Source organism: Brachyhypopomus gauderio, chromosome 12, assembly GCF_052324685.1.
Source record: "Brachyhypopomus gauderio isolate BG-103 chromosome 12, BGAUD_0.2, whole genome shotgun sequence".
NCBI classification, from domain to species: domain Eukaryota; kingdom Metazoa; phylum Chordata; class Actinopteri; order Gymnotiformes; family Hypopomidae; genus Brachyhypopomus; species Brachyhypopomus gauderio.
The window spans coordinates 5,459,311-5,472,397 of NC_135222.1; the positions used below are offsets into that span (position 1 = coordinate 5,459,311).

The 13,087-nt window shown below is 42.2% G+C and overlaps 2 protein-coding genes across 5 annotated transcripts; both read right to left on the reverse strand.

Annotated features, from left to right (window-relative positions):
- Positions 1 to 352: 352 nt before the first annotated feature.
- On the reverse strand, positions 353 to 6,728 carry rab3b (RAB3B, member RAS oncogene family). Of its 4 annotated transcripts, none has more exons than XM_077024612.1 (5): positions 6,528 to 6,728; positions 5,857 to 6,081; positions 4,364 to 4,482; positions 3,218 to 3,342; positions 353 to 3,124 (listed from the first exon to the last, which is right to left on the reverse strand). In XM_077024612.1, exons 2-5 carry the CDS (start codon positions 6,079 to 6,081, stop codon positions 2,940 to 2,942), a joined length of 654 nt encoding a protein of 217 aa, XP_076880727.1. In that variant the 5' UTR covers positions 6,528 to 6,728; the 3' UTR covers positions 353 to 2,939. The 4 variants fall into 4 exon arrangements, with proteins under 4 accessions (XP_076880727.1, XP_076880725.1, XP_076880726.1 ...); XM_077024610.1 differs by lacking the exon at positions 6,528 to 6,728 and adding an exon at positions 6,476 to 6,512; XM_077024611.1 differs by lacking the exon at positions 6,528 to 6,728 and adding an exon at positions 6,388 to 6,420.
- Positions 6,729 to 6,866: 138 nt separating this feature from the next.
- On the reverse strand, positions 6,867 to 12,951 carry atpaf1 (ATP synthase mitochondrial F1 complex assembly factor 1). Its single transcript, XM_077024609.1, has 9 exons — positions 12,743 to 12,951; positions 11,732 to 11,840; positions 11,468 to 11,515; positions 11,313 to 11,375; positions 11,165 to 11,215; positions 10,999 to 11,046; positions 8,255 to 8,350; positions 8,056 to 8,163; positions 6,867 to 7,842 (listed from the first exon to the last, which is right to left on the reverse strand). The coding sequence occupies exons 1-9, from the start codon at positions 12,949 to 12,951 to the stop codon at positions 7,672 to 7,674; spliced, it is 903 nt and encodes a 300-aa protein (XP_076880724.1). The 3' UTR covers positions 6,867 to 7,671.
- Positions 12,952 to 13,087: the final 136 nt, after the last annotated feature.

The following is a 13,087-nucleotide window of genomic DNA, read 5'->3' on the forward strand; positions in this document are numbered from 1 at the left end:
AAAGGATAGACCAACTCAATTACAATATTGCTAATATTAAATAGACAGTACTGTGAAATATGTAAATTAAGCCCATGCATACAATATGCATGCAAGTTATGTAAAACTACTCAAGTGTATGCCAAAATCACATTCAGCGTTTGAGTTTTTTAAACAATCAGTTCATCCTTCATCACCTTAATGAATTCATTGCTCAGTTTGTAGGAGGGTTCTCCCTTGGGCATCTGAAGATATTGTTGGCAAACTCTAACCAGACCATACTACAACACTCTTTGTAAGTCTAATAGTTAATTATATTATTTTAGAACAATATCTTTTTTAAAACAAAGCATGCACACAATGCATTGTGATTGTTACTTTTATTGTTACAAAGTGCATCTAAAACTGACTTTTACAATTATCTGTACAATCACTTTATGTTCCTGTGCAAATTTTCTACCAGTCAAAAGTCACTGACAGCAAAGTTACAGTACATCTATATGTTCCCAGCATAGGTTGCGGCAGCATAAAAATAAATATCTACTCAGCAAAGACAGTTTGATGCCTCATAATGTCTGAATTATAAATATCTCATTTAAAATAAATCTCAAAGTAGTTACTTAAAACATTGGTCAAAAATGTCTAACATCACTTAAAAACTCATTGTATGTAACACATTTAACTCCACATCAAACTGCTACATTTTGGAAATAGAAGTAAATTGTGGCACAATAAATATTACTATATATATATTTATAGATTGTTGCCTCTGTAAGTAAAGCATAAATGTGTGCAATAACAACCTGAATATCACGGTTAGTGTACAGTTAATTATACACACAGAACGTTCAATTATATATATTCCACAACAGAATAGTCACTTTTAAGTAAGAGAACAAATTGCATTTAACTTTTGCTTTTGTAAGACATAGGCTATTCATATTGATTCACGCAAGTGCTAAGCTACCTTTACATCACAATATATTGAACAGTGCTCCTTTGCAAAGTGCTCCGTATATTCCATCACACGCAATTGTGCCCATTGTGTTAGAAGCAACCCAACATCCAGTGATTCTGCATGACTTCAAAAGGCAGGACACTGAAACCACCCTGATCAATCGTGTGTTCACATTGGCCACCAGAACAGAACTGGTCATTATTTTGCATAATATACAGTTGTTATGGCCACTCTGCAATTGTCTGAGTTGAGGTTACACTTGTGCCTTTTTACTGAGCAACAATTGAAGAAAACGAGCAAAGAAATAATTTACACATTAAGTGAAGCTACACAGATCTGTAAAGCACTGATGATGCTATAGTAATACATCTCTGGACATCTGATTTACTCATACGAGACGATTGAGTCTACTTGTGGCAGTGAAGATGTGTCCTGCAGAGAAGCAGTTTTGTGCTTTGCTGTAGTCCCTGCTTTGACTTCATTCTGATCCAGTGTTAGGAAAGTGTGTGTGTGTATATATACACACACACACACACACATATACTATATTGCCAAAAGTATTATTCAATCACCTTCTTTGACTCACATATGAGCTCAATTGGCATCCCATTCCTAATTTATAGGGTTCAATATGACATTGGTCTACCCTTTGCAGCTAGAACAGCTTCAACTCTTCTGGGAAGGCTGTCCACGAGGTTTAAGAGTGTGTTTATGGGATTTTTGACCATTCTTCCAGAAGCACATTTGTGAGGTCACATACTGATGTTGGACGAGAAGGCCTGGCTCTCAGTCTCCGCTCTAATTCATCCCAAAGGCGTTCTATCAGGCTAAGATCAGGACTCTGTGCAGGCCAGTCAAGTTCATCCACAGCAGACTCTACCATCCATGTTTGTTTGGGCTTAGCGTTGTGTACTGGTGCACAGTCATGTTGGAAGAGGAAGGGGCCAGCTCCAAAATGTTCTGGAGCATGGAATTGTCCTAAATATCTTGGTATGCTGAAGCATTCAGATTTCTTTTCACTAGAACTAAGGGGGCCAAAATGTTCTGGAGCATGGAATTGTCCTAAATGTCTTGGTATGCTGAAGCATTCAGATTTCCTTTCACTAGAACTAAGGGGCCAAGCCCAGCTCCTGAAACACAACCCAACACCATAATCCCCCCTCCACCAAACTTTACACTTGGCACAATGCAGTCAGACAAGTACCATTCTCCTGGCAATCACTAAACCCAGACTCATCCATCAGATTGCCAGATGGAGAAGCGTGATTCGTCACTCCAGATAACACACCTCCACTGCTCCAGACCAGTGACAGCGTGCTTTACACCACTGCATCTCTCACTTTGCATTGCATTTGGTGATTGCACTTGCTGCTCTACCATGGAAACCCATTCCATGAAGCTCTCCGTGCACTGTTGTTGAGCTAATCTAAAGGCCACATGAAGTTTGGATGTCTGTAGTGATTGACTCTGCAGAAAGTCGGCGACCTCTTTGCACTATACACTTCAGAATCTGCTGACCCCGCTCCGTCACTTTACGTGGCCTAACACTTCATGGCTAAGTTGTTGTCGTTCCCAAACACTTCCATTTTCCACAGATGATTGTGGAATAATTAGGTGTGAGAAAGTTTCACAACAGGATTTGGCATCATATCACAGTTCCACAATAGAATTCACTGAGCTCCAGAGAGCAATGCATTCTTTTACAAATGTTTGTAAAACAGTCTGAATGCCTGGGTGCTTAATTGTATACACCTGTGGCCGTGGAAGTGATTGGAACACCTGATTCTGGTCATTTGAATAGGTGAGCGAATGCTTTTGGCAATATAGTATATACACACACACACACACACACACACACACACACACCAGTTCACGTTGATGGGTATGAAACAGAAAGTGGTCAACGGGTAGGGGCAGGGTGGGGCGAGGTGGGGTGGGTAGGTGGGGAGTGTCAGGGTCAGTATGATAGGTCAGCACATGAAAGCAGGGGAAACTGGTTAAATCAGCAACAGTTCTGAGGTAGTTGAGGGGGTTTGTCAGTAAGCCGGGTGGTCTTGGCTCCGGTGACCATGGAGGGATCCGAGTCCACCCGTTCAGACATCTTCACACAGATGATGTCGACCAAGCGCTCGAACACTTGTCTGACGTTGATGTTCTCCTTGGCACTCGCCTCGTAGTACTCGAACCCTGGACATGAATCCACAGCCCCATTAATTGATTGTGGCTTTATTCAAGTCTAAATATGTTTGTGATTTCAACAGGCATCAGTCTCAAACTCACCTAACTGATCAGCCAAGTGCCTGCCTTTCTCCAAAGGTACAACTCTCTCATCATCCATGTCACACTTATTTCCCACTAAAATAACCTGCGCATTGTCCCATGAGTAGGTCTTAATTTGGGTTGCCCTGAAACAGAAATTATTTACTATTAACAGAGCAGATACAGAAGCATACTGAAGCATACGGTCATTGAAAGGATGTGCGGTCTGTGCAATGTGAACTGATATGTGACATACGTTCACACTTCATTAGAAACACTCACCTTGAACCTTCACTCAGTGGCCACTTCAGTAGGTTCACCTATCTCACAGGTTAATTTTATAGGTATACAATAACAGACTGTTAACCCAGTTAATCCATCCTCTAAATTCTTGGTCAGATTCACGGGTGACTACTGACTAGACAATTATTATTATAGCAGGTGGACCAATACCAACCCTGCATATACAGCCTCACCCAAACACTATCCAGGCAATACCAGCCCTCTGGTCAGAAACTCACCACTGATGACGAGTAGCAGGAGGAAGAATAGGAGGGTGTCTAACACCAGTTGTGCATGTTGACAGATGGGCTTCAGTCCTTCACTGTGCATAATATGTATAATTCATAAATATTTCTAATGAAGCATATCTTGTGAGCTTTGTTTTGTCTGTAGGAACGTGTCGTTTAGGAGTCATGTCTGCTCAAGTGGTGCAGACATCTACCAAGTGGTGAAAGGAAATCACTAAACTTAGCAGAACCATTTTTATCTGTAAATAGGAGTGAGCACTATTCTGGCCTGGTTAGCTGACCTGCACCAGAGCTATTCAACTAGATCTTGGTGACTATAATCTAGTGTCTACAGGTTTTTGTGCAGGGAAGCACCAGATTTCACTAATGAGAATCCTCTCTTAGTAGTAAGGGTGTTGGTGAGAACTCTGAAGGGTTAAGGTGAGACAGGCCAGCTCCATATAGAATATAAATGAACAGCCCTGTGGTGAAAGTTGGGGGCGGGTACCACCCCCACCACCACCACCAGAGTCTTCCACGCGGTAAATGCTCTGACCACCAGACCAAAGAGCTGTCTCTCTGGCACAGACTCTGTCACAAAACCCTGTCCTGCAATGCTGTGGACAGAGCTTGTGGAGTCCTATGAGATTCGACTTACCAGTCCTGCACTGCATTAAAGGACTCCTCATTGGTGATGTCGTACATGAGGATGAAACCCATGGCCCCTCTGTAGTAGGCAGTGGTGATGGTTCTATATCGCTCCTGGCCCGCTGTATCCTACAGCAGCACGACATCAAACAATTCATTCATTATTAATCTGTAAAGCAGATTATGCTGTTGTTTTGAAAGGCAAAAAATGTGGGTCAATTTAGTTGGAAAAGTCTCTATGAAGGTCTCTGTGCCTATTAATATTTACCAAAAATGAGACTATTATGACCTGATCATGTGCTGTGTAATGATCCCAAAACTGGATCAAAGGGGCTGACTTATCTTCAGTGGCAGTTATGTCATCTCCAGTGGTTGTAAGTGAGGTAGCTGAGTTTGTGCACAGGTTGTTTGTTTTAATGTGAATATCAGATCTTGGAGGCTCTCAAACTAGTGCTCAGGCATAGACATACTGACAGACAGAGAGCAATTACTGGGATCAGTCTAGAACTACTGCATGAATCCATCTCTCCAACAATGTTCACAGAGATTAAAAGCGTGCCCTTTGTGAATTCAATTGATCTAATGCACAGCATGGCACAAAAATGATAAAGTGTCAATCAGATTACTGAAGTCCAATAAACTGACTTCAGCAGATGAACTCAAATCTCATTTATCGTGTGTGTGGTGTTAGGGGTGATAGCAGGACATAGAACTTGTATATTTTAGGACGACTAAAGCTTCAGACGTCTGAATCCAGCATTAGTGCTCGACAACCTTAATTTCAGTCTTTTCTGTCGTCATCAACTTTGCAGCTGTTTTTGAAAAGCTATTTTTACCACCTCCGGCTCCCATTCAAACGCTATTCAATTCGCGCTGATTACATCTAGTTGTTTATCACAAATTGCAATTTACTCCAACAGACTGCTTCTCACTCTTCAACGTTAAGCTTGTGTTTACTCTACAGTCTCCACACCTCCTCCTCCCCTCGCCCCCACCCCGAGGAGCTGTTTTAATTGGCTCTTAGGATAGCTCTGCTCGCGAGCAGTGTACTGCTGTACTGCTGCCATGACAACCAGCATGATGATGATGATGATGATGATGATGATGCAAGTGCAAAATTAGGGGAGGCTTCCGCTTTCCATTTTCTCCTAAAAAAAAACACCCAGGCTTTCATTCACAGGTTACAGGATGTGGTCTATGTGTGTAAAGATGTCTATTGTGTGTGTAAGGACCGTGAGGTTTCATTAGGGTGGTGATGCGAGTTTCTGGGGAACGTATTAATCTGTGCTTACAACAGGCTAGATCCCTCATCAAACATCACCAATCACACACTGTGCAATCTGTCTACATGCAAGAGCAGCCGGAGTGTGAACGCAGCTGAGGTTATTTTTGTACGAGTGAAGAGCTTGCTGTAGAAGCCTTTGCGTTTTGAAACGCCATGCATATGAACCAGCGGCTCGAGAACATTTAAGATTAAGAGCCGATTTATCCTGATGGACTCACCCAGATTTGTAGTTTGACTCTCTTTTCATTCCGATAAACCGTCTTCACTTTAAAGTCGATGCCAACAGTACTGACGAATGAGTTGCTGAACGAGTCGTCTGCATATCTGAATAAGAAGCTGGTTTTGCCCACACTGCTGTTCCCGATTATGAGGAGCTTGAACATGTAGTCGAAGTTCTGGTCTGATCCATCTCTCTGGCCGAAACGGTGCTCTGCTTTCGCCATCTGCAAACACAGGCAAACAAACGTGGAGACGGATACTGGACCAAGAAGAAACCTTACAGATCGACATTTCGGTCAAAATCAGCGTGTGACAAAAGATTAAGATGAAAGGCTTTACAGTCGGAAGATTTGTGCGAGGTCTTAAATCGTCTCCTAAATAAGATGACGGTATCTTACAAACAAACAAACAAACAAAAAAATTATAGCAAAGTCTGTCTTTGTTTCAGCTCATGTCAAAGCAGGTCCAATCGCCCAGTGAAGAGGTGAACGGTGCCGCAGGCTGTTTGAACATGTGAAATCACGACATACATGTGCACACACAGACATTAGAAGATCTGATGGAGGAGGACGACGCCTCTTTTAACCACACTCACTAATTCAGCAAGTGCAAACGCACCTCTGGAAAACAAGAGATCATTCGCATTTCAGCATTCGAGATGATCACCTACCTCGAACGTGTTAGCGCCGGTTCCTCTGATGCTCCTCGTAGGTGGGCGTGTGGGAACAGGCAGCTGCTCCTGATCACAGTGCTGTGTACGCGGTCGTGTACGTGTGGATAAAGAAATGTATACCTTATAACTACTGAAAACTGTATAGCAAAGGTAAATGAGTAAGGTTACAGACGCTGACGGCTAGGCTGAGGTTTCAAGGGCATCTATCGCTCGAACTGAAGTGATTACCATCGTAAGAAAACGCAGGGATCTACTAACAGTAGGCTCATGTAAATGAAACCCATTAAAACATAATGAATAATAACGTGAGCAATAAATACACAAGGGCTCGAGCAGTAATTTCAAGCTGTTTATTACGACAGTAAATGACACATTTTAATAAATCTTCCTGAATTCTCTCAGGGAGATTCTGCTTGCCAAACAGCAAGACACACAACTATGTGCAGGACAGAGGGAACGTCAAGCTCCTGTCTTTGAGGGTCACGGTGTCTTTTCTTTGGTGTGATAATGCACAACACAGTAAGCTTCTGCCACCCAAACACACCCGATGGAACCAATCCGCCCATATTCAAGTCCTTTATTACCCAAGTCAGGTACGGTGAAGAACAAAACAACACCTTGGCCTTCAAGGACTGGGGTTTGACACAGCTCCAGAGTCTAATGGAGGAACATTCTGATTTGTGCATGGTCAATTTTAACATTTCGTTCTCTTTGACCCAGATCTCACACCACATTTATCACAGCACTGTTAAGGTGCACGTTAAACCAAGTACTCCTGTCATATTCCTAAGGAAACGCTTGTATTCGCAGTAACATGCTCGATATTCTTCTCTTTGAGCAAGAACTGAAATGCAACTCGAATCAAGTGGGAAATCTATGAAATACCACTGACAACAACGCTAAACCAATAAATAAAAAATGACAACAGCAACAGAAGAGAATATTCAATGCTGTAAACACCTGAACCGGCATACGTAGGAACACGTGACTCTGCGCCAGCCCAGGTGAGTTTTGGCTTAACACAGGTGTATTGGAGAGGGGAGGGTTGGCATCCTTGCTGGAAATCTAAGCATCCTGCATTCGTATAAGGGTTCCTGTAGTCAGCGCACCTCCTGGGCCCCACAGCCCACGGCACTGGGTGTTAATTTGTGGTGACTCCTATTCCACTCTGTTCTAGTTCTGCTATCACAGACATGTGTTTGAAATCCGCTGGCCTGTGGTTGAAGGTCTCCACCAATTGGACGGTCTCGTGTCTCTGTGCAGCATAGAACAGTTGCACCTGATTGGCTAAGCACTGAGCCTGGTGAACCGTCTGGGGGGGAGAAAGAGCACAAGTTATTTTAAACGAAACAAATAGCTGAGGTAAAAAAAAAAATCTATTAGAAAGTACAAAAGAGTTAGTGTGCAGGCTGTGCAGTTCCATCTCGTGAAATATCAAAAAGAATAGCTCTTTTAAAGGGACTCAAATTACAGTCATTTTCCTAGCACAATATTATCCAAACTGTCAATCACATCTGCAACTCACAATGAACTTGCCATCCATTTCAGCCGTCATGAGAACGATGTCTTTGTCCTTCTGCAAGTCTGAATAATGGTACAGAACTAGTTGGCTCGGAGCATTCTCGCCCAAAGTCTAAAAGAAAAACGAACCATTTTCTTCATACTGAAGCAGCAGGCATCACAGTAGGAATGAATTTAGCCCACCGATAAGTAGCGAGAGGTACCTGAACGTTGATAAGAGAGGTGAAGTGCAGCTCTTGACCGGCCCACTGTCCTATGAAGAACTCATATCCCTCTTTCTGCGGCAGAGCATACAGGAACTTTTGGAAGAACAAAACTCAGTAAGACGGTGCTCTGCGTTGCAACAGTCCACAGAATGTCAGACAGGCAGCCATGGTGTGTACACTCAATGGTTAGACAACACAACCCCATCTGTCTTTATGAGTGCTCATTCTTTGGTTCAAGCTTGGGGAAGCATAATGACACAGGTAATGTTTTTAAGAGCCCTTAAAGAAGTGTTTGGAGGTAATGCCTCCTTTATTAACTACATGGACATGTGTTATAACTACATGTTATATTTATCCATGATAAAGGCATCTAAAAGGTATGGAGAAGTTCTGGGTGGTGCTTCGATGGCAGCATGCTAATATCTGAACAGTGACAGTAAGTATAATAACTAAAACATATATAACTTCTTTTTCTGACAAATTTCCATTCTAATAGCACTGGTTACGATGATATGACGACCGCAAGCAAGTCCTCTTGAAAGCTGGAGATTTTTCTACAGATAAAAAGAAACCCAAGGGCAGGTTAGTCTCGCCTGAGGTGGTTCATGCAGCCATTTTGAAAAGGGTTGAACAGGCACTTCTCACACAGTAAGGTTTTCATTTCCAGGGCAGCTGTAGAAACCCTGGCTAGACTTCTAGCCTAGATGAAATCTCGCATTGAAGAAGTCACAGTGAATCTACAATTTGTTCCCGATAAGCTGGAAAGTCAAGGCAAAGCTATTAGCCAGCTATAATCGGCAGTCGGCAAAAGGCAAAACTGCTTTTTCCTCCAGAAACATTAATCTAAATGGATACCCTCACTGGCCGGCCACGAGATTCCCATGGCAAGGGCCCACCGTGTGAAGGGAACTGTAGGACTCATACCCTGACTTTCTGGCTACTCAATTACACTGATTATTTTACAGAGCCAGATCTGTGAATTTTGCTTTTGAGTGGCACACATTGTGTTTTTTCTTCGGACTACTGTAAAAGACACTACGATTAACAGGAGAAAGATGTCCGAGTTGAGGTAGCATTTGGATGCTACATGCTTGTAGTTTAAATTATTTCTTCCGAGTCCCGTCGTCCCGGCTGTAAACCATCGTGGTAAACAGATTCTGCTTCATAAGCCGACCGAGACAGAAGATTTCCTTCTTTCTCCGTCAGTCACAACGAAGACCCAAGGGACGCTCTACAACAGCGATGGACACCGGAATGTCTGTGGACTGCAGCCGCCAGGGTTCAATCAACTTGGAAGCCACATGAAGGTCTCCAGAGAATAACCTCGTCTTTGGAGGGACACTACAGGAACTGGCCGTCAACCTGAGCACTGCAGCCAAGCTGCTTGTAATGGATGAGCCGTTCCAGTGCACACACTCGGTTTCTTATGCTCATGCTTGTTCTGCATCGCAAGAATGACATTTTCAGGATTTGCTATGGCGTTCTGTTTTATGCGACAGCAATACTAATTTTTGTTAGGCATGTAGGCGTAGACTCAAGGGAAGTCCACCTTATTGTCTCACAGGGATTATTCCGTTTTCTTTTTCAAACTCGGATTTGCTCCCCATCCTCCTATGCGACCACACGTATTCGACCGTGGTAATTATAATCTCTGTCCCAGTAAACCTCCTGCTCTCAAATGGAGGTTTAGTGATAGTCAACTTATTCGTTTTGGACACTTCTTACTTCCTGTACCTCAAATTGCGATCTGCCCTAGATTGTCCTGTTGCTCCATCCCCCTTTACGGCAGAATGATTATCATTATCACACTGTTAAAATGGGGGTTTGGCCTAATTTGTCCACAGCCGCGAGGAATCAGTCTCCTCAGTTGAGTAATTTACGATATGAAATGGGAAGACTTCGTTCACGGTACTGTGGAACATTTCGGCATGTTTTGGGTGTGTGCAGCATTGCCCAACAATGTTTGACAATGTAGTAGGACACTGCCTCTTTGGGACAAACCACAGCAACATTGCTTGTCAGCCACTGTGTGTGTCACAAACAAACAAAAAGAAAATTAATCGTATTTCTCAAAACAATGCTGCCACCTTGTGGTGATACATTTTACCACCTACATTTATGGTTTGATAAATGGAACTAGAACAGTCTAAAGCAGGGGTCGGCAACCTTTGAGACATGGAGTGCTGACTTTAACATGTGTGTAGTCAATGAGTGTGCCACTATCACATCGACCAATAACATGGGGGGGGGGGGGGGGGGGGGTGTAGCGAGTTTAAATTGCTGGGGGGGGTGTGGCGAGTGGAGGTGTAAATCGACACAAATTAAGTATTATATCGCGATCAATATATATTGATCGCGATATAATAAGTATAAATGCCTCCGCCGAGCAGAGCGTTGAGGAGCGATTTTGATTGGAGGATCGTGCTCTCTGTCTGAGACTTTTTATAATTAATTTTTTTTTGCTGATGCTGGTCCAGCGTGTCGCATGCCAGTGATTATGCCTCGGCGTGCCAACAGTGGCACGCGTGCCATAGGTTGCCGACCCCTGGTCTAAAGTTTGTTCATGGTGTGAGCATTGTGTAAATAAGTAAATAAATAAATAGATCAATGGCTCAACTCAGTTCGGTCTGACGAACAAGCATACATAGGAAACAGCACAAACAGCACCGTGTTATGGACATCGGAATTACGCTACAGGATGCTACACAAACAGAGCAGCACTTAATTAGTGCACAACTCACCATTGGACATGACTTGGCTCGACTGATCATCTTCTCAAAGGTTGAGCCCTGAAAAACATGAATGACTGTTATCAGATGTGTTTATTTTGTGGATAAACCTAAGAGTATGTACCGATCAATACAAACATTCCATAATGTTCACATATTATTCTTGCATAAAACTTACTGGTATGACAGCACTGATTGTATCTTTTGTTGAGAAATAGTGCATCCAGAGCTACATGAGAGACGACATTACATTTTAGTAGATAGTTACTTATTGAATGTCCCAATCAATAATTCAACACTCCAACACTTTAAAAAAGTAATTTCACCTCTCCAATTTCTGTTCCAGACTTGTCATGAACCATGTCAAGGTTGAGGATTGATCCTAAAGTCTAAAGGAGAGAAAAAGAAAGAAAGAAAGAAACAGTCAACAACAAAGTAATGACTAAACCGTGGTGAAAGACACTCGTAGCCCCTTTATTACCTTACTCTTGGTAAAACCTCCACCTCCTGCTTTTTGCTGTTTATGAATCTGAAAAAATTACAGTAAATCATTCCATTTGAATGGGGAATTTGTGCCAAAAACACTGCAATATGTTAAAGCAGTCGTCATGATCTGTGTAACGAATACAGCATTTACAGGCTATGCCAAAACATGAGCATTAAACGTCCTGATGCGGGAATGTTTTTTAGTGTAAAATTATAAAACTTAATACTGTGACCGACACACTAACGTGGGGAAAGGTACCTCCAGATCCAGGCGTTTGATGAACTCTGCTTGTTTCGAGTGTCCGACAGGTTCCTTCCTTATCTCACTCCGCTTCTCAACGCGGGCATTGTATTCCTGAGGTTTTGTGCTTAAGTTACATAAAAATTGCACCTTTATATAATCACACCATGATACGGTCAAGACGGTTCCAGGTGAAGGCAAAGCTTCCGTTATGGTCACTCATTCTCTTTTCATGCATTACTGCAGTTGTCTACTGTAATAGTTCTGAGTTTTAATGCACTCGGTGAACCAAGAGAAGTTTTGCTGATTGTTTTGTTGAATACCTCCAGACCATCAGAATTAAGAATATGTTGTTTACTGTATCAAGGCATTTTAATGCCAATGGACAGTGAATTAGGTACATATCTGTTTATATTGCCAGTTTTTGCTATGGCAGATGTTAGTAAACTCAAAGAACAAGTGATATCCATTCTCAGAACTTTAAAACCCCATAGAACAAATCATCTTGCTAACTACTTATTTTAATATAACCTTTAATATAAACCCCTTATAACTTCAGAAGCACCTTTCTTGGACACCTCGATCCTGAACATCCTGTTTCTCTGGAAGAGTATTTTACTACAATTTTGACTGACTATAAGATATTACATACATATAACTACTACTATTACTACTACTTCACACACACATACACCTGAAGATTACAGTTAAGTAGCTGCAGTGTACTTATGCAAGTACATATATTACAAATTGTAGTAAAGTTCACAGGAAACACAGTAGTTCACTTTTTTGAAGAACACTTTGAAGCGCTTTGCTTGCACAGCTGAAGGACCCGAAATGCCGTTTCTCTTTAATATCTATATACTGTAGTAATATACTGAATGCTCATTCTGTTTGCGAAGTTTAAAAGAAATTGCTTCAATATTAACATCTAAACATTTAAAGGAAATGCATTCCTACAACTATCCCTCATTCACTTCTCAATAATGTCCGAGTTCGTTAGCGAGCTAGCATGTGATGATAGAATACCTGCGCAGCCGTTTGATCTTCTCTTCATATTTACTATAATACGGATTTTCCTCCAACTCCGGGTCCTTTTTAACGGAAAAAGCCCGAAAGTGACATGGCACAAGTCCAGGGATGAGCGGTCGAATGCCGAAGGCTCTGACCGCTAACATACCACGGTACAAACAGGACATTTGCACCGTGGCCGCCGCCATCTTTCCCCCGTCACACATGTATACTGTTCCGGGTACCAGCGCCTCCGTGTTATGGGCTGATTTTTGCATCATTTTTTAATTGAATAAACTAGGATACCACGAGCTGTTTGTAGAAAAAAGTATGTAATAGCGTGTGGAATACGCAGACATGCCG

What these genes read in the sequence shown, in the direction of transcription:
- rab3b (XM_077024610.1), bottom strand. Translation starts at nt 6,502, where the DNA reads ATGCGAATGATCTCTTGTTTTCCAGAG. An exon ending in TGATCTCTTGTTTTCCAGAG is followed by an intron (nt 6,082 to 6,475) that starts GTGCGTTTGCAC and finishes CTGTGTTTGCAG; the next exon opens with ATGGCGAAAGCAGAGCACCG. An exon ending in GAGTCAAACTACAAATCTGG is followed by an intron (nt 4,483 to 5,856) that starts GTGAGTCCATCA and finishes GTGCTGCTGTAG; the next exon opens with GATACAGCGGGCCAGGAGCG.
- atpaf1 (XM_077024609.1), bottom strand. Translation starts at nt 12,951, where the DNA reads ATGTGTGACGGGGGAAAGATGGCGGCGGCCACGGTGCAAATGTCCTGT. An exon ending in GAGGTTTTACCAAGAGTAAG is followed by an intron (nt 11,376 to 11,467) that starts GTAATAAAGGGG and finishes TCTCTCCTTTAG; the next exon opens with ACTTTAGGATCAATCCTCAA. An exon ending in AAATGGATGGCAAGTTCATT is followed by an intron (nt 7,843 to 8,055) that starts GTGAGTTGCAGA and finishes TCTCCCCCCCAG; the next exon opens with ACGGTTCACCAGGCTCAGTG.